The sequence below is a fragment of the Podarcis bocagei genome (genome assembly GCF_964188305.1).
Source record: "Podarcis bocagei genome assembly, chromosome: 10".
Taxonomy (NCBI): Eukaryota; Metazoa; Chordata; class Lepidosauria; order Squamata; family Lacertidae; genus Podarcis; species Podarcis bocagei.
Window position 1 is genome coordinate 8,108,785 of NC_138135.1, and position 26,222 is coordinate 8,135,006.

The 26,222-nt window shown below is 45.9% G+C and overlaps 1 protein-coding gene across 1 annotated transcript; it reads left to right on the forward strand.

Moving 5' to 3' along the window:
- Positions 1–7,938: 7,938 nt before the first annotated feature.
- On the forward strand, positions 7,939–25,670 carry LOC308595653 (neuroepithelial cell-transforming gene 1 protein-like). The gene is made up of 10 exons (XM_081210206.1): positions 7,939–8,223; positions 14,162–14,269; positions 15,732–15,899; positions 17,030–17,092; positions 18,235–18,331; positions 19,236–19,312; positions 20,071–20,328; positions 21,185–21,355; positions 22,613–22,799; positions 23,582–25,670. Exons 1-10 carry the CDS (start codon positions 8,131–8,133, stop codon positions 23,989–23,991), a joined length of 1,632 nt encoding a protein of 543 aa, XP_081066332.1. The 5' UTR covers positions 7,939–8,130; the 3' UTR covers positions 23,992–25,670.
- Positions 25,671–26,222: the final 552 nt, after the last annotated feature.

A 26,222-nucleotide genomic window follows, 5' to 3' on the forward strand; every position in this document is an offset into this window, starting at 1 on the left:
GGGTAGGTGAAAGTTGGCCGGCATTGGCAAATCCCAGGTCAGCAAAGATGGCAGGAACAGTTCTTCCCTACCAAGGCCCTTGGTAACAAGAAAACACTTCACATCCACAAAATATGCCCAAGCTTACATAATCCATTGCCAAGCATGTTTAAGAGGCAGAACATCAGTTCATTGTATTAGGTAATTAACACTAATTACTTAATGACAAGTTCCTGTGTGACTCCATAGAGCTGCTCTTCTGCTAGTAGCTCTGTCCTTTTCTTCACCACATTTACATTGCTGTGCTAGCCTTTCTGTTGGCTAGATGTTTGTGCTGTGGATATCTTTGGGACTCTCTTTAGAGACTAGATGTACAAATCTTGCAATGTGATGATCTCCTGCCCACCAGAGGATGTTTTGGCTGATGGGAAAATGTGGTGATTTCCTGAGTATCTGAAGAACCAGTACAATTAGAACAGCTCCTTGGTGATGTCTACCTGGTCCGTTGAAGTGAGTTTTTAAAGTAATATGCTCTTTTTAAAAATAGCAAATAGTTTGAGATGGGGTAAGGAAAATATATAATATTTTATATAATTGAAAAAGGCTCCTATACAAGATATTCTACTGGTTTCCTGTACAACTGGGCCTGTTATGTGGGGCCGGGTTGGGGGGCAAGGATCTAGCAATAGGCTCAATTTATACACCATGCTGATTTGTTAAAAATAAACAGATAAGAACGTTAATTTCATACACTCTTCACTCCTCTTCTTTTTGATGTGATGGGAAGACTCCAGACTTGAACCATAGCTTATCATTTCGTCCTCATGAGGCAGAGGCAAGCCACGATTTTGTGTCAAAGCTATGGTTTGACGCAAACTTAGAAGTACAAGAGTTTAACCTCCTTCCCTCATATAGAAAGGAAGAAAGAAGTATGAGAGTCTAAGGCTCAGTTGTCTCATTCTCTCATCCCTATCGCGAGATTGAAGTAGATAACTTGGAACAAGGATTTATGTGGGTGGGAGGGAAGCCTAGCAAAGAAGTGTAGTGAGAGTGATGCTGGAATGAATGCTGGGGCGGTAATTGTGTTTCAGAACTGGGAACCAAGTTTGATATGGTTCCTTTCCAAAATTATTGCATTTCCAAATCCACCTGAAACATTTTTCCTTTGAAAACTAAAGCAACACCAGCACATATAGTCAATACAAGTGCGCTGCGTCCAAAACCTATTTACTTAGCTTTTATATTGCATGTCTTGTGATTGTTTAGAGAATATACATTACTGAGAATATTTGTGACTGCTCTGTGAGGTTGTTTGATATTATCCCCTTATTATATGTTCCTCCTAAGGGTTACCAAAGTGTGACCCTGAAGACGGGGGAAAGAACCTTATTCTTTAGGTAATGCCTTTTCTGAAGGATGTTGTTGTTGTTGTTGATGATTATGATGATGATTTTAAGCTTTTACCTGCTCTAAGCCAGAACAGCACAGATGAAAAGCTGAAATAAATGAAATTGAAATAACTCAAGAGAATGGGTGTGTTTTCTCTCATACATGTTGTCAAACTTTCATAGTAGAAGCTGAAATTTTCATACCTTTAATCTAGCTTCCTGAGAGCAAGAAAAAGATCACATGGCACACCCTTGGAGAAAGAGAAATGGCACCTGTGAGGCCCTGTGTCACTTGTGAAAGCTGTGCCATTCATCTGCCCCTTGATCTCATTGAAATAATTGCAAATACGATTGAAATGGGTTTATAGCCCCTAACACTTTGCAGCTATACAAACAATCTCAAGTTGCTCACTCCCTGTTTCAAAGCAATGGAGTCTAAGGGGTCGGCAAAGCCGAAAATGAAAAAGAAACTTAACTGGGTGCAAAATTGTGTATTGACTGCATGCTCCTACACAAATAAATAACGGGATCTGTACTGCTGGTGTGCCAATAGGATAGCATGTGGTGCTGGTATAAGTATCTCCCACTATTCTTTGGTTTGAAAGTGCTCCCTTGCCTCTTTTGCTGTGGTGAAGCAGGAACAGCACAAGAAGACCCAGCTTAAGGCTTCAATCCTGTGCCTATTTATTTAGATGCAAGCCCTGCTTTGTGGCCCCTGCCATCTTACTGCAGCAGACCACTGCCCTCTAGTCCAGTACTGTCTGCTCTGACTGGCAGTGGCTCTCCAAAGGCTCCAGCAGAGTTCTTTCCCATCCATAGTAGCTGAGATCCTTTCGGCTAAAAGGACCTCTACATCAGGGAAGGGCCATGGCTTAGTGGGAGAACATCTACAGATAGGTAGCCGTGTTGGTCTGCCATAGTCAAAATAAAAAAATTCCTTCCAGTAGCACCTTAAAGACCAACTAAGTTAGTTCTTGGTATGAGCTTTCGTGTGTATCTGAAGAAGTGTGCATGCACACGAAAGCTCATACCAAGAACTAACTTAGTTGGTCTTTAAGGTGCTACTGGAAGGAATTTTTTTATTTTGGGAGAACATCTGTGTTACATGCAGAAGGTCCCAGGTTCAATCTATGGCATCTTCCATGGAGGCTGGGAGAGAGCCTTGTCTGAAATGCTGGGGAGCTGCTGCCAATGTAGATACCATATTTTTTGCTCTATAAGACTCACTTTTTCCCTCCTAAAAAGTAAGGGGAAATGTGTGTGCGTCTTATGGAGCGAGTGCAGGCTGCGCAGCTATCCCAGAAGCCAGAACAGCAAGAGGGATTGCTGCTTTCACTGCGCAGCGATCCCTCTTGCTGTTCAGGCTTCTGAGATTCAGAACATTTTTTTTCTTGTTTTCCTCCTCCAAAAACTACCGTAGGTGCGTCTTGTGGTCTGGTGCGTCTTATAGAGCGAAAAATACGGTAATACTGAGCTAGGTCAACTAATGATCTAACTTGGTAGTTTGCAGCTTGCTACGTTCTTTCCTGTGTCCTTACATTCTCTACAGTCCCTTCACAAACAAATCCAGTGAATTTTACTTCTGGGCAAGTATGCATAGGGGTGGACTGCAAATTCTAATCAAGCTTCTGTCTAAATAATCCCCGAGAAAGCAATGGAGGTTTGTTTTTCTGTGATCGCATCATGTGCTCCTTATTTTGACCACAATCTAAACCCTTGCTGTCCACCACCTTTTAATTAAGCTTTAATGTGGGTTTATTTACACCTTGGAAGGGCTTGGCCTACATCTTCTCATTACTTTGGGGAAGGCCAAAAATTGAGAACCTTCATTAATTAAAAAGAGCCCAGCTGGATGCTATGGGTGTTTCCCCTGCCCCGCCCCTCTCAGTTTCACGAGAACTTCCTCCATCCTTTTAAAATACCTAAATATAGGACCAGTTCTTTGACCCCATTTGACACAGATTTTATTAGTAACTGAATGCACTGAAGATGGGATTGGGGGTAGGGGTGGGGAGAATTACTGGAAAACAGATGAGCTGTTATTACAGCGATGCTTGTGTGATCTTGAGATGCAAAATGAGTAAAATAATACGTTCTTGAGCAGCCTTCCCCAGCCTGTGCCTTCTGGCTGTTTTTGCTGTGCTGTCTGGAGTTGATGGTTGTCCAAAACATCTGGAGGTACCAGGTTGGGGGAGCCTGTTCTAGATCGTAGAGAGGAGGCAGAGGAGGAAGTTAGCATGTCTCATTAAACAGAATGAAGAGTTCTGCTTAATTCAAAAGCAGAAGTAGTGCAAGAGTCACAGAGCAGTTCCATGTAAGTGGTGTCCACCTGAAGGTTCAGGAAGTACAGTGGTACCTCGGGTTACATACGCTTCAGGTTACAGACTCCGCTAACCCAGAAATAGTGCTTCAGGTTAAGAACTTTGCTTCAGGATAAGAACAGAAATTGTGCTCTGGCGGTGCGGCGGCAGCAGGAGGCCCCATTAGCTAAAGTGGTGCTTCAGGTTAAGAACAGTTTCAGGTTAAGAACGGGCCTCCGGAACAAATTAAGTACTTAACCCGAGGTACCACTGTATCCCCTAAGTGTAGAAACAATATTCTCCCCTCTGATGGACCCATGCTTGCCCCAGGGAGCCACTAAGATAAGTTCCTTCAGTCCAGGATCAATCTAACTTCACAAGCCATGTGAAATATTTCAGGTACCACCCTGGGCGTAGCCAAGAGGGTTTAGGGGGGCAGCTGCCCCTCCCAAATCAAGTAAACCAATAAAAACACTTAACTGAGGTTCTGCCCCCCAACATAAATCCTTGCTGTGCCCATGGGTACCATTGAAACAGCTGCTTCACCTGAACTTTGCCCCCCTGCCTTGGCTTCCCTTTTAATGTTGCAGAGGGTGCTGAGGACCAGCTATGGGTCACTCAGCCCTAAACAATCTGAAAGATGTACATTGCCACACTCCTTAAAGCAAGCAAAATGCTTGGAGTTGACTCTTATTTTCAAGTGAGGGAGCAATGTGGGGGAAAGTGCTTTAAATGTGGGCATCTGCAAAGAATGGCTGTAATGTTTAGCACTTATCCACAATAACTGAATTTATTTCCTGCCTTGGACCATCCTGAGGTTTGGATTTTTGTAGGTTTTTTTTTTTAAATCCCTACAGCAGGCACGGTTGTTTACAGCAGAAAATAAAACAGAGGATGTTAACATATCCAGTTTGCTGGCTGGCTGGGGCTGCTTTGAGAACAAAGAATGTGGAATGCAGGATATATTAATCAGGGGTTCCAGTTTCATTAAGAAAAACTGTAGCACATAGCAGCTTTGCCGCAAGAGAAAATGTCACAACATCTTAGTTGGTTTTGCCCTCTTTCTTATTCCATGTGGGTTTTGCAAATCTTGAATATTTGAACACCTAAGGAAGCTGTCTAATCTAAAACAAATAATTGTTATCTAGTTTTGAGAGAAAAGCTGAAGGTTCTAGCAGCAGAGGATAATGTCCATACAAGAAAAACCATGTTGCAAGGCTGCAGTCTAATACACACATGTGTGAATAAATCCCATAGAACTCGGTGGGATTTCCCCCTTGAATAATCATGCACAGGTGTGAGCTACAGGTTGGCTGAATATTGTGAGCCCTGAGCATCTTTACTAAGCTACAAATCCTGTTGAGATGTGAAGGGAGTTGCTTCACGTCTTTCGTTTTAAGACCTGGGTGCATAATTACTCTGGCACTGTAGAAATGGGCCAAGGCATGAGACTGGGGTCAGAATCTGTTTAATCCAACAAATTGAGGATTGGGATATGATACTGCATATGTATTATGCTAAGGAAAGCTTTGGCTACTGCCCTTCATCTCATGGGCAGTAAAACCAAAGCCTCTGGTGCCTTTGAAATCTGGGCACTCAGAAGTCCTCAAGTTCAATTGCCTTATGTCAGTTGATGGCTCCACAAGGTTCAGATCTAGACACACACAGTTTGAAATCCTTGAACCACTTTCTCAGGAGTAAGCTCCGTTAACTCAAGTCACTAGAGTTGTGCTATTTAACTCTGTTTTAGCCATCGCATCTGTACCTCTAAGGTGCTTGGAGCATCACCACCCACATGATTCCCCCCCCCCAGTCCGTCCCCCCAGTTTAATCCTCATAACAGCCCTGTTAGGTTAAGTTGGGCAATTGGCCGCAGATCACATAGTGAACTTTGCAACTTTAGCAGGGATTTGAACCCGTGCCTTCTTGCTTGTCAAAGTCTAGCAACATCACACTGGCTCATAAACATATTTAAGGGCTGCTACATGCAAAGGATAAGGGGCGCGGGTGGCGCTGTGGGTTAAACCACAGAGCCTAGGACTTGCCAATCAGAAGGTCGGCGGTTCGAATCCCCGCGACAGGGTGAGCTCCTGTTGCTCGGTCCCTGCTCCTGCCAACCTAGCAGTTCGAAAGCACGTCAGAGTGCAAGTAGATAAATAGGTACCACTCCGGCGGGAAGGTAAACGGCATTTCCGTGTGCTGCTCTGGTTCGCCAGAAGCGGCTTAGTCATGCTGGCCATATGACCCGGAAACTGTACACCGGCTCCCTCAGCCAGTAAAGTGAGATGAGCGCCGCAACCCCAGAGTCGGTCACGACTGGACCTAATGGTCAGGGTTCCCTTTACCTTTAACATGCAAAGGAAGGCGGGGCTTCTCTCAAGGGTCAGGGTGGGGCAGAAGAGGCGATTGGTGCAGATGCAGCTGCCCTGCCCCACCCCGCCAGGAGTGAGAAAAAAGCCAATCACCTGCTAAAATTCCCACTTGGCCGTCACTATTAAAGATACAGGAAGAAGCCTTGTTGTCTTTAGCATCTGATTATCTTTCAGCCCAGCCCTATACACCAGGGGTGGGCCACCTCAGACCTGGGAAACAAATGTGGCCTCTTTGCCTGGTCCTTAAAACTCTCCCCAGGCCACGTCCCTCTTTTCTCAGGCTAGGATGCCTCCTGAACTCCGATAATGCCTCTCGCCTGCCTGGGTAGACGACAGAGAGGGGTGTGTGCAGAAATCAGTCGCCTGGACAAAGGTAAAATTTACATTAGTTGCCTTGCCTACTTTTGCTTCTAGTCCCACCCACCATTGGCATATGCCACACACCCCTAGTTTGCCCCCAAAGGAATGCAAACCTTGGTCTCAGCAAAGTTCCTCACTCCTGTTATACTACTCGGAAGCAGATTTGAGGTGGAGTTGTTCCCCAGTAAGTGTTCCCAAAACTGCAGCCTCAAATTCCCCCTAAGCTGCACAAGTGCTGTGCTTGAACTTCATTTGCTTTGGAATTAGCACTACTACTAGCGGAGCTCGTTGCTTCACTCTCAAAAATACTTGCACATACAGTAAATTAAAGCTCATTTTTATAGAGACGCTCTGGATTTCTTGCGAGTCCCCCCAAACAGTTCCGATAAAGCTGCATCAAACGTGCCACGCAGGGAAAATAGGAGTAATCCAGGTGTGAAGGATGCAAAACGTTGTGTTAAAAGCAGGCATTTTAGCAGGTGTCACTTGTCGCGCAGAGGTGAGAAATCTGACGCCTCCACAAATTCCTCTTGAAAAGAGCGATTTGCGTAGCTAGTTCCGCCTCCCGCAAAGTGCCACGACTCTTGCTTACTTACTTGCGAAGTCTCATTGTTTAAGCAATAAATCTTTGACCTGAGCCTATGCTTGTTTGCTCTGAAGCAAATCCCACAGCCACCGTAGGGTTTACTTCCAGATACATGCATCCTTTTGCTGCTGTGTAACTTGACTTTTGCTGGGGGGGTCAGCGTGGCTTACTTTGAAGTAAACGTGTATCGGATTGCCTTCGTGCAATGTTAACTCGGAAATTAACCCTCAAGTATGTGTGCAGTACACCCTGTGAAACCTACTTTGGGAGTAAAGTGCGACGGATCTTGGCGGAACTTACTTCCGCGAAAGCATGCACTGGATCGGGTTACTCGGTCGCGATCTCGTGCGTTTATTTTGCTGGTTAGGTTGCAAACCTAATTCCGTTTTCCTGGAAGTGAGCCGTACTGGATTCAATAACTTAGGAGTAGACACGGTTAGGCTCGTAGCCTTTGTTTTTGCGATTCACAAGTTAAGCCCGTTTACTTTCAAGTAAGCGCTCCTCGGTCAAACATGCATGGGGTTTTGCAAGCTTATTCCTCGGGATCGCGTCGGCCAATTTTAGCGGTTTTGCAAAGGCTTCTGATCTCAGCATTTAGAGTTTAGTTTCTTCCTGCGTTTCCAGGGTGCGCGGGTGTTAATACTGACAGTTTGTTGCAAGTTAGGAGAACACGCTAGCCTCCCCTTGGCGTCCTTCTGTGCAAGGCAAACGTCGGCAGGGCTGTACACGCAAAGCCAGTCTCCCTCGGGGCTGCGACGGTTCAGGATACCTCCTACAGGGGGCTCCAGCCCAGTGGTCCAGCGCCGGTTCTCCCCTGCCGTGGGGAACCTGAGACGGCTGGGCGTGTCACTTAGCCGCGGGCTAGCCAATGGCTCCCGGGCGCCAGGAAGCCCCGCCCACCAGCCCGCTCTTACGCCCCGCCCACTGCCTCTTGGACTGCTCTCCTCGGAGCCGCTGGCTCAGAGCGCGTCGGCGTGAGTCACCTGGAAGCGGGATGGAGTTGTTGCTGCAGCCCCAGCAGAGCTCAGAGCGCGGCGAGGGGCAGATCGTGCCTGAGTAACCGCCTCGCTCGCAGTACCAGGGGTGGGGAGGGCGGATTACAGTCAGCACAAACCACGAGGAAGCCTTGGAAAAGAAGAGGGGCTATGGTGGCGCACGATGACGCCGGGGGGCTGCTCCCCATTAAGAGGACTATTCGGGTGATAGATGCGCAGAACCCGTCTTTCAGGGAACAAGAGGTAAGGCGTGCGTAAAAAGCCTTAAGCAATCGGAAGAACGATACATAAAGGGTTTTCTTAAGTGGCACGGTTCTGCATAGTTGCCCAAAGCCCGCTTTTTTCAGCAGAAGGAGGTTTGCTTCAGAGTAAGCCTTCAAGGGATTACGCTGCGCGTGCAAGAGGTGGAAGCGTTGATTTGTTTGGCACCTTGCTCCTAAACCTGCCTGTTTAACAATGACTGAAATGAAGTCACCTGTGGCAGGCAAACGTGGAAGTCCTGTAGAAATGCCGTCAGCTTGCTGGGAGAGGTGCAAAAGAGAGTGAAAACCGTCGGAGTGTCTGGGTTGCTCTCCGTAGGCTAAGGTGTGAGTCAGTGAGTAGAGAGTAGTATTATTGGTACTTTTGTGTCTTGCATACTTTATTTGAAGCTGCTAGCTAAGCATGACTTAACAGCCCTTTCAGGAAAAGCTTCTCTTACAGCTGGGCGCTGTTAAGGAAAGGTGTAATTGCGGCAGGCAGTTCTGAACTCCTTAATTAGGGTGCCAAGTGTGTGTCTCACGCCTTTCCTGTTAAAAGGAAGCTGCTGGGGTGTGTTGAAACCCTTTGGGTATTTGTTGAGGTCTAGGCATTGACCCTGCTTTATTTATTAAGAGGGAGGGACTGCTTATAGCAATGATGTCGAGGAGCCAGGAATGTATAGTCCTAAAATATTACGCATGTTATCTAAAGTTGCATGCTGACAAAGACATGAACCATGGAAGGAGAAGAAGGGAAGTCTTTGGATATTCTAAAGTTTGTAAAATGTTTGTTTTGAAATGTAAAATTGGAAACTTAATAAAAATGATTACAAAAAAGAGAAATAAGCTCCCCCCCCCCTCCATCCGTTTACCATTTAAGGAACCTGAAGCAACTGAGTGGAATTTGGTTGCTCATTCTCTCCTCTCCCCCTAACCTTCTGAGTTTAGCATGGCTTGTTCCTCTTTTACATTAATTCCACCCACCTCCCAATCTTGTGATGTTGCGTGTATGTATCCTGCAAAGGAGTAAGCGGACACAAATGAGTTACAGTATTTCATTGTCTGGGTATGCGTTTTCAAGGGATCAAGCTCCACTGTGGGTGCTTAGTTGTACACTTTAATGGCATTTCCCTTACTGTTGAGTAAATTGGTCTCCAAGACATTCCTACAGGATTATTGCTTGTATGGACGGTGATATGAGGCATAACGAAAGTACTTTAATCCTGCTGAAATGCATACCTCAAGGTGTCTTCTGGTGGGATGGTGGGAATTATGAGAACTCAAAAGTCAAGACTGCTATAAGTGATGCCTTGTGACATATGACATCCTGTCCGGAAGCATTGTTGGTTTCTTTATGATTCAACAGTTCGGCTTTAATAAGGCAGAACTTGGAAGTTGAGTCTAAACATTCTGGTGCGACACACGCAAGGATTTTTGGCAGCTGTGGAGGTGAAATATACCAACTGAAAGCAAACTTCAGGATATTTCTCAGTAAGCTTGCCTTTATTTGTCTGTCTGGATGTTCCATGTACAGGAGACTTTATTAATTTAGGAGGACAGGGCAAAAAAACGTTTTTATGTTATCTACCAACCTGAAGGTTCAGTACTGTGAGTCCTGACAGGTTATATAGGTCTTGAACGCAGCTTGGATGTACTGCCTGAGATGGCCGAATTGAAGACAACAGGGCGTGTCTCTTTGCCATTTATTAACCTGTCTTAATTTGGGATATTGCCACAACTTTCCTAAAGTGGATATTAATAGATGTAGTGAGCTGCTTCTCTTCTTGCCGAACAGATAATGCCATTAGAAATGTACACACAGGCGCTTAGGATTAACATCTTGACGATGAAAGATACTCCATAAATTAGATGTCGGTGATGTTTTGAGGAGTGGAGGTTAAGTCAGATTCTTTATTGATTCACCAGTATGTTTATAGGGTTTATGTCTAAGTCATAAATTTGTGACAGAGAAGAGTTTTTGCTTCCAGAGAAACCTTGTAGTTTCTCTATTGGGTTCAGAGATGAACAGCTTCATAGTCCTAAATCCTTTGTTACCCTGGATATGGCAAAATGGTGGAGAGAAACGACTGTCACATGAACACCTTTGGATGAGTGCTGAGGAACCACCTACGTGGTCTATTCCAATGGATCTCTAACTACAAACAGAAGCATATTGTGGGATCAGACTTTAGTCTTAGAAGTGAATTTCCAGATGTGGCTATCAAGTGTCGGCTTCTTCTTCCAGGCAGCTGGGGTAAAACCTGTGCCCCTGAGCTCTTCAGCTCACATCTCATTTGGCTTTAACTGAAAGCCTATGTTTCCCAGGTGTTCTCAGCATTTGGACTTGCTTGCCTGGGAGGCATTCAGGTTCAGTTCAAAGGTTTCATCTGAATGTGACTGATTTGTTTTCTGAAGCAAAAGAAGCCTCTGGAAGAATATTTTATATTCTCTGCTTGCTTCTGTGCTGAAGTGTGAAGGCTATTTTCTACACGAGAGCAGGCAAGGATGTCAGATAAAGCTCTCTTTAAAATTCACAACTTGAAAAACTGGTTCAGTCATGCTCTCCATTGCTGCAACTCCGAAACTCAAAGCTTGCCTCCCGATCTCCCATCAGGAACAATGAACAAATTGCTCAAAAGACAATTTAAAAATACTTGGTGAACTATTTCGGTGTGAGAACAGTGAACTCAAAATGTATGCAGTCTGCCTGTTCACAGAGGTTTCCAGAAGAGCAATAATTGTCTAAAAGGGGTGTTGTTCCTTTTTTAAGGCTAAAGAAAATTAGAAGAAGGGGGAAGTTCCTCTCCCCCCAATCTGAAGAAAACCAGTTTTGTTTCTGCCCAGTGTCTGTCTGATTTGGAATGAAATTGCCAAGATGTTGAGTGGGAGTGTGTGTGTGTGTGGCATCCTTTGTGCTCTGTAAAAAAGGGAATTTTTTTCGCCAGCCTTGCCACATTTTTGTGCTTCACATTGGCAGTGCTGTGCTATACAGGCATCTATGAAAACGTAATGTACACACCCAACAGCATGGTGCTGTGATACATGCCTGTAACAGGCCCTTGAGAAAAGGAGCTCCCCTGCCAGTTCTCAGTTTTTCCTCTGCAGAGCTCTAGCTTCTGTGTTCTCCTCTTCTACCTTATTTTACAGTGCTGAATTCAGCATATACCCATGTAAACCTTTTCCTTACTCTCCACTTGAAATATCATGTTGCAACACAGCTGTAGAATGCATTGTAGTGCCTAAAGAATGTAGAAGCCACCGTGAAAAACTCATTCTTCTTGGTTTTTTTATCATCACTTTTTGCTTATTTTTTAAAAGAATCAATGTCTAGTCTACCTTTTTAGGCTCACAAACTAAAGCACCCACCGTAATATATTCCACATCGAGCAAATGTGGGGGAATATGTCCTCTTTTTTTAGTGCAAACTTACGTTCGCTTCATCCACCTAAGTCATTAATATAGTGCTTTTTTATTTACAGAGAGCTTTTATATTGGCAGTACCCCTTTCAGATAGTTGTTGCACACAACATTTACATGAGGAAGAGTGACTTGCCCAAGGCTATACAGTGAGGCAAATGGGGCACTCCCAGACCCAACCCCAACCTGCTGTTCTCTGGGCTAGACACGGTGGGAGGAGCTGGTCTTTAGGCTGTAGCTGAAATCTTGCATCTTGAGCAAAGTAAACAGGTTAGATTCACTGGTGAGTCTCTTGGCTCCCAAGCCTCTGTTCAACATATGTGAACTGGAAATAACAGCACCCTGCTTCACAGCTTTAACCGCAAGAACAAATAAAACAGGAAGCACGGTTATCTGTCATGAGTTTTGGTGACCTAGCAGGTCTGTATGAAAGGAGTTCTGCATACACCCATGGACATTAAAATGGCATACTTTTATTTATTTCTTTTTTGTGTGCATTGCTTCCTATGAAACAACTCAAAGCTATTTAACAATAAAACCTATATAAAACAATTTCATATACTGTAGATTTTTGTGTGTGTTCATTCCCCCCTCCCCCAATGAGATACATTATGAAACTGCAAGCAAGCAATGATGGGACTTTCCTCTGTCAGAAGGGCTGTCGATGTGCATGTTCCTCGCTTCACCTTGAAAGTGGATCCTGCACTCTGCCACCCACCCTCCATCTGTGGAATTCATGACATCATTCCTCTGTGTCCATTGGTATCTTAATGGGGAGAGCAAAGCATTGTTGTTCGCTGGGGCTGTGCTTTACTGACTCCAGCAGAGCTATTTCTGAATCGTCACTCCTGGACATGACAGTAAAGCCCGACCGACTCAGTCCTTCTCCTTTTTTAGTCCTACCACTTCCTCTGTGCAGCATGTGTAATCTCCCAACCCCAACAACCATTACTATCTGTGCACCTAAGAATGAAGTTGGTCCCACTTTTAATCCCCATGGCAATAGCTTCCACCTTTCTGGTTTCTCTAGGGAGAAATCTCCTGGATTGAAAACATCAAATGAACTTGACCCTTTTCTAGTGTGAAGTAGAGCCGGCTGACAACACAGTCTTGTGACGGGGTTGCCTTCTGCTCTGGCTTCTTGTAAAATTACGGCATCCTGTCAATTCCCCATCGAAAATGAAAGTGTAGAAGGCCACTGCGATTGTGGGTGCTGTACCAAAACTGACAAAGCAACAGGATCCTGCCCAAGGGCTTGAAATCAATTGGGGAAGGGAAGCTGGGCTGGAATTGATAGCCTAAATCAAAAGTACTGGGAGGGAAGTTTGATGAGATCACGATTGTATTTCCAAGGGAGGGGAAATCCCTGTCTTGCAACTTCAAAGTGCAGATGCTGTTTTGGGACAGACTTTGACAATACCTTAAGACATTATCTCTTGAAAGTCAGCCCTAGCAATGACACAGACCTCAGCTATGCAGCCCTAAGGTATTTGAGCAGCCTATTTCTCTTTAGTTCAGGCCTTTGAACATCTCTCTCTCTCTCTCTCTCTCTCTCTCTCTCTCTCTCTCTCTCTGCGCACAGTTGTGCCTTGTTCTTGCTTTGGGAATCTGAGTGTCTTTCTGAGAGAGGCATAGGAATGCAAGGATGTATCCCTGCTCTCTGCCTCCAGCACATTGCCTGGCAGTGGTAGCAACACATCTGTAGTGATACACAGGAGGTGGCTGCCAGTGACACACAAACCTATGTGTGAGCAAGCTGCTAGCAAACTGGAGTCATCTTCCAGGGCAGAGACACTCTTCCTTCTTCCACCCCTCTCATTAGATAGCTGGTCTCTTCCTTTATTCATGTACTTTGCTGTGGTGGCCTGTCTTAGAAGAAGAAGAAGAGAAGAGTTTGGATTTGATATCCCGCCTTTCACTCCCCTTCAGGAGTCTCAAAGCGGCTAACATTCTCCTTTCCCTTCCTCCCCCACAACAAACACTCTGTGAGGTGAGTGGGGCTGAGAGACTTCACAGAAGTGTGACTGGCCCAAGGTCACCCAGCAGCTGCAGGTGGAGGAGCGGAGACACGAACCCGGTTTCCCAGATTACATGACTACCGCTCTTAACCACTACACCACACTGGCTCTCTTACTAAGACACTTCAAACTGTCATGCTAAATTTTGTTTTAACACCCAGCATAGATTTAGGGGCAGAGTCAGAAAAACCCCCTCACACCTCATTCTCCCTGGGGGACAGGCAAAAAAAAAAGTTGGCCCTGAAAACAACTTTGTTTGTTCAAGCCATAGTGGACTTTGTTATTCTTGCTTCTTGCTAACCTGAGCAATTGGTTTGTACTATGGTTATGACTTTAGTGTTTAAACAAAATATATTTGTCTTTTGATGGGGCTTGTGTGCTTTGGGATTGGGTGCCTTGATGCTCTGTGCAGTCCTTATCCCCTTCCTCCAAGAGAGTCTGGACACTGTCAGCGCACTAAGTCTTGATTAAACAGTCAGTACAACTTGTTCTCTCATCTATTTGCAGGAGCCTAGCAATAAGCGCGTCCGACCTCTGGCTCGGGTCACCTCCTTGGCAAACCTGATTTCTCCTGTGAGAAATGGTGCAGTGCGAAGATTTGGACAGACAATACAGGTAAGAGAGTAGATAAGCATGTGGGGTTGATGTTGCAATTGTTGGGAGGGGGGCGACTATGGAGTAAGTATTACCCACAGTTCTGCTGAAGAAAGGATTTCTACAGCCTGCAGAACCGAGCCTCATATTCCTCTTTTTACTTTTTAAAATGAGCAAGTTTATAGTCCTCATGGGTCCAGGGGGGGGGGGAATTGAAGTGGATGTTTGAGGGGGCATGGATGGCTTCTTTGTCTTCCTTCTCTTCTCCAGTCTCCAAGCACCTCTAGTGAAGCCATAGGGTGAGGGGGACATAGAAACTTGCTCAGTTCTTACAGTTGCAAAACTTGGATTTAGAATTTTTCCTCCCGACAAATATTTTAATTCAGTTTTTCCACATACCAACTGGCATTTTGTGTCCTAACTGCCTTGTAGTCCCCATCTCTGCACAAACCTATAAGCAAATCATTGGAACAAATGAAATTTGCATGCTTTTGGATGCGGAATTATTTCCCCCCTGGTTACTTTTGCAGATTGTGTAGTAATTGTGTAGAGATGGCCCAGTCAAGACCTTAGTGCAGTTTTATCAGGAGCAGCCTATAAACTGAGGCCAGTGTGCGGGGGGGGGGGGCATTAAATTGCCTCCTGTGCCAACACTTGATGGCTGCATGTGACATACTGCAGCATGTGCTGCAGTCTGAGTTTACCCGGCTGTTCATAATAGAAACGTGACCTCAGCAAAGCCTGCCATGTAAGATATACCATCCACCCCAACTGTGTAAATACTCCTTGCTCTGGATGCTAGTGCTGTTTCGAGCCACAAAGAACACAGCTCACATGGCTTGTTAATGTTACCAGAGCTGGGAGAGGTAGAATTACACTATTTATGTACTTGAAACCAGATTCTCAGCCAGCTTAACCCCAACCCTCTCCAGCTATCCAAAATCTGGAGTATGGGAAGGGGAGGGTTAAGCGAAAGAGGGCATTGGCAAATTAGATCTCTCAAGGCTCTGTGGTGCCAGGATTAGCTACACACACACCCTGGCTGCTGAAGCCATTAAGGGTGAAGTTTCTTAGGGCAGGCCTGCACAATTTGGAATCCACCTCCAGGGCATGGCGTTCTGCTAGGTACTTGACAACTCACCTATTTGTCACTTCCCTAGCGTGCAGCAAAGCCAGGAGACTTGTTGCATCACAGTGGGCTGCCTTTGGCTCGCACAAGTGGGTTTGTGACAGATTATGTGGGCCTGATCTTAAGGATATTTCCACAGGCATTCTTCAAGAGGCTGTTGCATTGACCAGGACTTCGTTGTGTTGTTGTGTTTGTGCTTATGCACACATTTTGCTGGGCTGTGCAACATCCCTGGTTGGCATGAAATGCCTCGCGGCTGCTTTTTCTGTACAGCGTCTGTTAAAATACACCTAAGTTCCTAAGGTTCGTGACTGAATTCAAACCATCTCCTTCCCCCTCCCTGGTGTCCCACAGTCGTTCTCTCTTCGCGGCGAGAGCAAATCTCCAGGCAGCGCGCAGAAACTGTGCAGCCGGTCAGCTGCCCCCACGCCACCGAAAAGAAGAAACAGTGTGCTTTGGTCCGAGACGTTGGATGTCAACATGAAAGAGACGCTGAGCACCAAAGAAATCAAGCGCCAAGAGGTATGCCTCCAGTGGAGCAACCCCAACAGCCAGCCCCAGACGGATGGGGCTGTTAGAATTCAGCACAGAATTGGGATTTCTGAGCATCTTGGCTGCTGTTTGAGAGGGAAAAGAGCAATATGTTTATAGTCCTCGTGGTCTCCGGAGGCATGTTAAGATGACCTGTCGGCAGTGTAAAGAGAAGCAGCCAATGTTCAGGAGGCAGCAATCATGTTTCCAGCTCCCCATTTATGACAGCTAACCTCCTGCCACCACCATATCCCCAGATCTGCAGAAGGCATTACTTTGCTGCCTGGAATAAGGCAAACTGGGCAAGTAGATACATGAGAAGAAGGTTGCATAAATAGTGTGCTCTCTGGTTTTGCATTTCTATGCTGCAGCTTGGTGGTAGTGGGGGAGAGGGAGGAGGCCTCAGTTGTTGAAGAGTTTTGAAGAACTGCTCTCTTCTCCAAAATGAAGGTGCTTCTGTCCCGCCACATTCCTTTAAAAAGAGATTAAATCCCCCCTCCGAATCTTGACTGATAATATATTCCCCCTGGCCGAGGCCCCAACATGGGAGACAATATACTTCGTATTGGGCATAAAAAAATGATTAATTCTGAAACTCCATCTTTATGACTCATGCTAGCTGGTGATCCAGACCAAAGTTATGCATTAATACAAATGACTGAAGCAGCAAACGAGAAAAAGAGGGCCAAAGTTCAACCCTCTGGGTGAGTTCAGCACTTCACACTGAAGTCTAACGCGTCCCAATGTTTGATTTGGCATGATCTCGCAGCTTCAAAGCCTCCTTTCATGACAAGGAGTTTACTTTTCTCAGCAATGATTCAAGCCATTCCCTTCCGTTTTGGCCCTTAAGCCCAGGTGGGTGGATGTAGCTCAACGGTTGAGCTTCCCCCCTTTTGGCTGCAGAGCGGCTGGCTTCTTGATCAAAACAGTTTGGGCTATACAGGTAGGGCTAGATTGGCTGTTGCTTTGCTTCTGCTTCAACATAACTGGCTAGTGGAATAGTCTGTGGTCAGCAAAACCTCCAAAACCCGGAAGTGGTACATTTTTTACTTCAGCAGCTGTTATTTCTAGGGCAATAAAATGGGGACAGTTCTGATATTTCCCCCACTTTTTGTTCACAGGCGATCTACGAAATGTCTCGGGGTGAGCAGGATTTGATTGAGGACCTGAAGCTTGCCAGAAAGGTTAGTATCTTTCTCTGCTTTCTTTATATTGACGACACTGCAAAACAATATACCGTATTTTTCACTCTATAAGACACACCAGACCACAAGACGCACCTAGTTTTTGGAGGAGGAAAACAAGAATCTCAGAAGCCAGAACAATAAGAGAGATCGCTGTGCAGAGAAAGCAGCAATCCCTCTTGCTGTTCTGGCTTCTGGGATAGCTGTGCAGCCTGCATTCGCTCCATAAGACGCACATACATTTCCCCTTACTTTTTAGGAGGGAAAAAGTGAGTCTTATAGAGCAAAAAATATGGTATTTGTTAGCTCTCCACTCCCCACTTTGCAACGGTTAAATGCACTGGATATACTGGATTAGACCTCAGACTTTCTGGAGAGGAAAGGACTTTGCTCGTTCCATTAAAGGTCACTGGATAAATGTATTCCTTGCGCTGGTTGCTCCTTTGCCAATTTCTGTCTTTCAGTGAAGTAAGTCACATAATAATAATAATAATGATACTATTTTCATTTCTATGCCACTTTATGTTTTTAAGAAAAAAATCTCAAAGCAGCACCTTTGTGGCAGGATATACCATTAATGTGCAGCAAGCTGCTTTGAGAATTTTTCTTAAAAACACAAAGTGGTTTAGAAATGGTCATCTAGTCCAGCCCCCTGCAGTGCAGGAATTGCAGCTATAGCATTTGGGAGGGGAGAAGGTGTAAGAGGAGAGAACTCAGCTATAGGCTCACCTGCCCTTCCCAGCCCGACAGTCAGCAAGTGCGCCTGCCTTTTTTGTGGGCAGGGAATCCCGCAGCCACAAAGTGCTCTGGGAGCTCTTGCTTCAGCTGCCTGGAGGTCGCAGTCCTGTTGGGTGGAAAGTCCCATAGGAGGATGCCCATATAACAAGCCAGACCCTCGGCCTTGTGTCCACTTATTGGCAGTGGCACTCTGGTGTTGGAGTCTTCCCCAGATCTCCTTGGAGACCAGTGCTGGGGACTGAACCTGGAAGCATCTGTGTGTGACGCATGTGCTCTACCACTGAGATACGGCTCTGTCACTACCCTTTTCCCCACTCCAAACTGTGCAGCTGCACTGCAATGCCATGTCAAGCTGTTTTTTATTTTTATTTTTTTTGTAATTTCCCATCCTTTCTTGTTGACAGGCTTACCATGACCCCATGCTGAAGCTGTCCATCATGTCTGAAGAAGAGCTCACTCACATCTTTGGGGACTTGGATTCCTATATCCCTTTGCATGAAGGTGAGCTTCTCCACCCCAGCCTCCCAAAAACCAAACCTCCAGCACTCATGAATTCATGTAAACGTGCCACATTCTCTGCCCGTCACATCAAAGTAGCTCAAAAAACCAGCCAATAAAATGTTAAAACCATAACGCATCTACGACAAAATACTCACATAAAATTCCATGTGCAGACAGCACAGGGCTGCCTATGGCAAAAGTTTTCTGAAAGCTTCAGGTTTTTAAAAGGTAAAGGGACCCCTGACTATTAGGTCCAGTCGTGGCCGACTCTGGGGTTGTGGCGCTCATCTCACTCATCTTACTGGCCGAGGGAGCCGGTGTACAGCTTCCAGGTCATGTGGCCAGCATTACTAAGCTGCTTCTGGCGAACCAGAGCAGCGCATGGAAACGCCGTTTACCTTCCCGCCGGAGTGGTACCTATTTATCTACTTGCACTTTGGCGTGCTTTCGAACTGCTAGGTGGGCAGGAGCAGGGACCAAGCAACGGGAGCTCACCCCGTCGTGGGGATTTGAACCGCCGACCTTCTAGATCAGCAAGTCCTAGGCTCTGTGGTTTAACCCACAGCGCCACCTGCGTCCAGTCAGGTTTTTACCTGACTGTACATTGTCCATGGCGAGGGCTGTTTCATACACCCACCAGCAAAGTGCCGCTGAGTGCCACTGCAGAGAGAAGGGCTGGCCAGCTCCTCCAGCAGACCTCTTCTGCAATGTGGAGCAGGGTTTTTCTGCAGATCTAAAGCCACACAAGAAGAAGCATTCTCTGTGGTGCATAGGTGGAAGGCTTTGAACGTCATCCCCAGCGCTCTGCACTTGCGTTGATTACTGTTTTAAATGTGAATTAAAAAAAAAAGGTGTATGTTGAGAAGAGTCCTGGTACTAATCCCCTTTTGTGTTTATCTTGCAGACTTTCTGGCCAGGCTGGGGGAAGCGACAAGGCCAGATGGGACAGTGGAGCAAATTGGACCCATTCTTGTGAAATGGGTGAGTATCCCTCGGATCTCTCTCCTTCTGTTCCTTACGGGAGATCAGCCATCCAAAATTCATGGGAACATTGGCTTTGGAAAGTCATGAGATCCTATAATTAAGCTGATGTGTGTTGCTCCGGATTTCATTTGCATAATGAACTTTTCAAGCCGAATTGACTTGCATTTCTGTCTGGTTGCTTGCCAGTTAATTTGAGATGAGCAACGACAACAAACATCTGAGGCCTGCTTCTCACGTTATTCGCCTCCTCCCAGCCTCAATTAATCATCTACAACATGAGAATGATAGTAACCTAACTTACAGGGCTGTTGTGTAAGGGTTACTGAGATAACCTATATGAAGTAACCTGGGCACTTGAAATAAACCGTGCTAAAAGAAACTTTGTACACTACAACTATGAACAAAGATATGTGACAGGTATATCAGCACTCCAGGCTGAAAAAGTACGGTATATGGTGGAGTTCATAAGTCCTCTCTTGAAGTTTTGCACTTTTGAAGATCTTCAGTTGAGGGTAGATGGGCTTCACTTAACCAAAAGGCAGCTATGAACTCCAGAGGAATTGGCTATGGAATGTGCCCCTTGCTTTCTTCTCCCCCTGCTATATTCTTCACAGTGGGAGCTGCATAATTGGAATTCCTCACGTTCATATAGAACACTGTAGTGCACCTAGCAGATTGCCTGACTCATTCAAGTGGGGAAGGGGCGGCAGTTCTGAAGCAGCAGTTTACAAATGCCCTTGCATCGTCTTTTCTAGCTACCAGGACTGAATGCATACAAGGCCTATTGCAGCAACCAGTTGGCAGCTAAAGCCCTCCTGGACCAGAAGAAGCAAGACCGCCGGGTCCAGGACTTCCTCCAGCGTTGCCTTGAATCTCCTTTCAGCCGCAAGCTGGACCTCTGGAGCTTTTTGGATATCCCTCGGAGTCGCTTGGTCAAGTACCCTCTCCTCCTGAAGGAAATCCTGAGGCATACACCCAATGATCACCCCGACGTTCAGATTCTGGAAGAAGCAGTAAGTGCCTGGGGATTCTCTGCACGGAGCTTCTAATATATTATGATTGTAGAGTTGGAAGGGGACCCCAAGGGTCATCTAGTCCAGCCCCCCGCAATGCAGGAATCTCAGCTAAAGCACCCATGACATATGGCCATCCAACCTTTAGTTAAAACCCTCCAGTGAAGGAGAGTCCACCACCTTCCCAGGGAGTCCGTTCCACTGTCAAACAGCACTTACTGTCAGAAAGTTCTTCCTGATGTTTAATCGGAATCTTCTTTCTTTTAGTAAAGTACCTTTTTAAGACCAAGTCCCACCTTACAAACTGTCTCTTTCTTGCAATAATAAGTAAATGCAGTTTGTTGAATGATGGATCAGATTAGGTGGAAACGGCCCCTCTGAATTAGGACTAGTTGACGTTCTTTTAAATACGTTGTTAAATGCGGCAGGCCCAACACCAGGCACGAAAGCAAAGGGAGAGGTCTGATTCGTGGGGGTTCCAGCTGCCAGGAAGTTCTCCTGCGCAAGTCCCATTGAAATGGGTTGGGAGCTTTGCAAGCACAAAGCAGTGCTCTTCCAAGGGCTTCTGCTCACCGCGGTGCAGTTTGGTAGGAAACTGCTTTGTGTGTTGTACTCCACTTGCCAGTTGGAGTTTCTACCTCAGCCCCAAAACGTCTTGGGCAGTCCTGCTTGGCTCAAGCAATTGAACATTCTGTTTCTGTTTTGTGTTGTGGTAATGGTCAGGGGTCCCTTTACTTGGTTGAGTAAGGCCCTGTCCCATGTATCTTCTCAATCCATTGCCTGTATTGAGGCCTGTGATTTCACTGCCCGTCTTCAGTTATCAAGCAGTATTAATTGGTGGACCCTTTGCTTTTAGATCTCCATAATCCAGGGAGTCCTCTCTGATATCAACTTGAAGAAAGGGGAGTCTGAATGTCAGTATTACATTGACAAGCTGGAGTACCTCGACGAGAAGCAGAGAGACCCACGAATTGAAACGAGCAAAGTGCTGCTTTGCCACGGGGAGCTGAAGAACAAGAACGGCCATGTAAGTACCTGATTTTGTAGAGGTGATGCTACAGATGCTTCCATCCTGCAGCCACAACACCTGCCAAGGAACTGCAGAGTGAAACGGCACCACCTTAAAGCAAAGGGTGGAATGGTCCAGAACTTGGCCTGTCTCAAATTCTTGATGGCGGTGCATCTTTTAACCCTCTAGAAATAAGTGCCCAGGACCTGCCACTTTTATCTCTCAATCTGTTCTCTCTTTTTTAAAAAAGAAGACTATCTTGCTGTGACAGAATTGGCACCCCTTTTCCCCCCACTTTCTTTCCAGACCTTGACTTTGGTTCCAGGTCATTAAAAAACCCATTAAGAGGCATCAAGCAACACTTAAGACACCGAAAGCAGGGCTGGCATCTGCCCAGGTTGCAGATGGTTGTGAAATAATTAGCATAAAGTTACTACAGAAAGCGCGGCATGCATTTTGCTGGGGGTCAAGAGGTATTTCCTGCGGGCTCCCAGTGATGTAATGCATCCCTTAGATTCTTCCAAGTATGTAATCTTTTGGGCTTGAAGAACACTGACGACAGCTTGGAGTCTAAAGCGGCTCTCTAAAAGCTTGGCCGGTGCTGCTTCTCAAAAATAGAAGCTGGAACCTGAAGGGGTTGCTTGGCCTTCCTCCCAGCTATGAGCAAAACGTCTTGTCATAGGTCAGCTCAACCTATTTTGTAGTCAAAACTATCTTGTGTCTCCCTGGCTGGCAGCCTTGCATCATTAGTGGCTCTGGCAATGCGAGTCCTCTAGCATTATCCTGGTTGTCTGCCTCTGGAGATCTGGTGCTTATTTGGAGTTGTTCCGCTGACCCAGTTTGCTTGAGCATTTTCTCTGACTGCCAGCACAGTCTCCTGTGCCTTGGGCAGGTCTTTCAAGCAAGGGCCCCTTTCAACTGGAGAAGTGCCCAATACCTTATTTTTCGCTCTATAAGACGCACCAGACCACAAGACACACCTAGTTTTTGGAGGAGGAAAACAAGAAAAAAAATATTCTGAATCTCAGAAGCCAGAACAGCAAGAGGGATCGCTGTGCAGTGAAAGCAGCGATCCCTCTTGCTGTTCTGGCTTCTGTGATAGCTGTGCAGCCTGCATTCACTCCATAAGACACACACAGATTTCCCCTTACTTTATAGGAGGGAAAAAGTGAGTCTTATACAGCAAAAAATACGGTAATTCTGCATGTAGCATGTATATATATGTATTTTGTTCCAATTTAAGATCTTGACCAAAGCTTTTCCTCTCCTCTCCAGAAGCTCTACGTCTTCCTTTTCCAAGATATCTTGGTTCTAACTCGGCCTGTGACACGTAACGAGCGTCATTCTTACCAAGTGTACCGGCAGCCGATACCCGCTCAGGACCTGGTGCTCGAAGACTTGCAAGATGGCGACGTGAAAATGGGAGGATCCTTTCGAGGTGCCTTTGGCAATTCCGATAAAGGTATGAAGCAAATAGGCTCACATCCTTCGACAATTCTGTCCGAAGGCTGGCTTGTATGCAGCTGTCTGCTTTAATGGGAATTTGTTGGGATTAGCCTCCTTTCTCCTGGATTTTGGCATAAGCTTCCACACAAATCCAGATTGGGACTTGCCAGGCCCTGAAAAAAATATCAGCATTGGTCCTGAATGTGACTCACGATTTGGATGTAGGTCAAACATTCGTGAAAACCTTTCAGCAAATGAAAACCGCTGGGTGGTGGGGAGCTGGGAGGGAGACTTAGGAATGTGTGTCAAAGTAGTTGGGCAAGCGAACCTCTATGACCATTGCTCAGTTAGAAAGGTAAAGGGACCCCCTCACTGTTAAGTCCAGTCGCGGACGACTCTGGGGTTGCGGCGCTCATCTCACTTTACTGGCCGAGGGAGCCGGCGTTTGTCCGCAGACAGCTTCCGGGTCATGTGGCCAGCATGACTAAGCCGCTTCTGGCGAACCAGAGCAGCACACGGAAACGCCGTTTACCTTCCCGCCAGAGTGGTACCTATTTATCTACTTGCACTTGACATGCTTTCGAGCTGCTAGGTGGGCAGGAGCTGGGACCGAGCAACAGGAGTTCACCCCGTCGCGGGGATTCGAACCACCGACCTTCTGATTGGCAAGCCCTAGGCTCTGTGGTTTAGACCACAGCGCCACCCACATCCTTATTGCTCAGTTAACTTGTGTCAATCAGCATTCTTGAAGCTCCATTCTGATGACCTCTCTCCTCCCCTTGTTTCCCCCCTCTGCAGCTAAGAACATCTTCCGGGTCCGCTTCCGAGACCCAGCTCCCGGCCAGTCCCACACACTGCAGGCCAACGACATCTTCCACAAGCAGCAGTGGTTCAACTGCATCCGGGCGGCCATTGGGCCCTACCAGCTGAGCGCTGCCCCTTGCGAGCTCACAGAGCTGCCGGAGCTCAGCGAAGAGGCAGAGGAGAACAACCCCTCTGTGCCCAGTGCCAAAATCAAGAGGAGGCCGTCCACCCTCTCCGGCAGCCTCCACATGGAGCTGGACGAGAACGGCGTGGAGTGCAGCTCAGTCACGGACATGGCGGCGGATGAGGCCAAGAACCCCAAGCCGTACCGGATGCACTCTGGGCTCCGGAGGACGAGGGAGAGAGCCCAACTCAGCGGCAAGCGGAAAGAGACACTCGTTTGAAGGGTTCGGAAGCCCTTCTCCCCCCTGTTTATTTATAAATAAAAAGTGTACATTTTCTTTCCTGTAATGTGAGGATGGTTACTCCTTCTGAATATAAATGTCTGTGGTCTTTTTCTTTGTGTTTTTGTTCTCCTTTGATGGCAGCTACTGGTTTTCAGCAAACACTGTTGAACTGGAGTCTGGTTCTGAAAAGTAAGGACTCTGATTTTTGGGGTTACAAAGTGGGTTTTGAGAACGTTGCATCTGTGAGGAACGTTTTGGAGCAAGCTTCAGCTGTTGCCAAGGAGCTGTGAATTTTTGAGGCTTGATTCCCAAAGAATATAGAGCAGACCCATCTTTAAAAGCGTGTTTTATTTCTCTCTCAGCAGTTCCACATGGAAAAATGCTCATTATTTAAAATTTGAGTTTTCTTTGGCATGTGGAGTGATTCCGATTGATGCAGTTCCCCCTAGGTTGTTAAATCTGGTTTATTTCCCTTACTGTAGAAGGAAGGTGGTCTGATACCTGCAACCCACATTTCTCAGAGAAACAGACTCCAAAGTTCAACAGGTTTCCATTTTACTGACTGGAATTCTGTACTTAATTTTTGTTTGTTCGTTGTACATTCCTTGTGTGAATTGACATGACCTGCCAAGTATTTAATCTTGTTTTATTATTATTATTTTTACCTGAATACATTTGTAGAGAACTTTTGTACTTTGATTTCATTGTATTTCTCAACATCCGAATTGGTGTTTTTCTTCCTTTTTTTTTTAAGTACTTGATGGGTGTGTGTGAGAGAGAGAAGAGAGCATGTGTTGGTATGCTATGTATATTTAAAAGCCAGTTCAGGACTTTTCAAGGTGAAACAAAGCCATATGTTCTTGAGCCATTGGGAAAATGGGAGAACAGAGTTTTTTACCCCCATCCCCCAAACTGACCTGGGGTGCCCGTGCCTTTAAAACAGCTCTACTTCAGCAGAGAGAAGGTGCTGTGTAAGCAGAATTCTGTATTTCCTTTTAAAGGTACAGGAGAACCTAGGTGGTCCGCAAGTTTGGCAATCTTACGGGGAGGGAAGATTTGAGGTCCGTTTTGATGTAGCATTTTGGGTTGGCCACAGGCCCGTAGAGTGCCTTGTGTACTCCGAACTACTGAAAGCAGATCGCAGTGGACGCAGAAGGCTTAGGGAATGTCGCAGAAGGTTTAGGTAAAGAGGAGATTATACTACAGAGAGCACAAAAGGGATGAGGTCTTTGGAAGGGAGCATCAGAAAGGTGCATTTGGAAGCAATAGGAGGCACAGTGTATGTAGCAAGACTTGGTAGGAGGTGGTGTTAGCGAGGAGAAGGAAGGAAACAGATGAAGTCCTTACTTGCGGTTTTGAGGTCGTCCCCCCTGCTTAATTTAAAGGAAGGAGGGCAGTTTACCTTCGTGTAACACAAATTAGCAGGAAGAAGCTTTGAGCGCTTCTAGTTATGCATCTGAAGCACTTCCAAAAATTAGCTGAGTTCTGCAAGTTTTCTTTTTCTTTTTGAGGGGGAATTTCTGGTGCAGAAGAACCATCAGGCTAGAAGCTAGAATGGGGATGAAATTCTGGAAACAAATGTAAATAATAAAACAACCAAAGCACAACGACTCTGTAAAAATGTGTGTGTTTTTGTACAGTGTTACGTGTGGTGTACAATTAAAACTTCCTGCATATTTTCCTTGTCTTTCATCTTTAATGTGAGAGTGGTTTATCAGGCACATCAATCGCCAGCTCTCCAGGTCAAGCAGAGAAATCTCACTGGCATTTTTTAACTCCAGCTGTGGTTCAGATGCCTGGGTTCCTATCCCAATGGGAACATCTAACCCAAACCTGTTGGTGTGTATTGTACTATCCTTATCACTCTCATTTTTCCGAGAGGGTTCCTTTTCTGTATTTTGACAGTAAACACATAAGTGAAGCAAAATGGCACTTGACGTGAGCTCTGTCACAGCTTTGAGGCTGCATCACCTGAAAACAGCACACATATTTATCTTGTGAAACATATTCCCTTACAGTAGGCTGGATTATCGGTCTCTTTACTGAGCCCGTTGGCCTCTTGAGGGCCCAAAGTAGTAAAAGTTCATCTAGGTTGATGGTTTTAGTTCAAAAAATATCTCCATCCATAATTAAAAGTCGAGATGAGCTTGTTGCAAGCTATATGGGCTTTGCTGCTGGGAAATGAACCATAAAATTAGTTGGGAAAGGACCACAAGGGTCATTTAGTC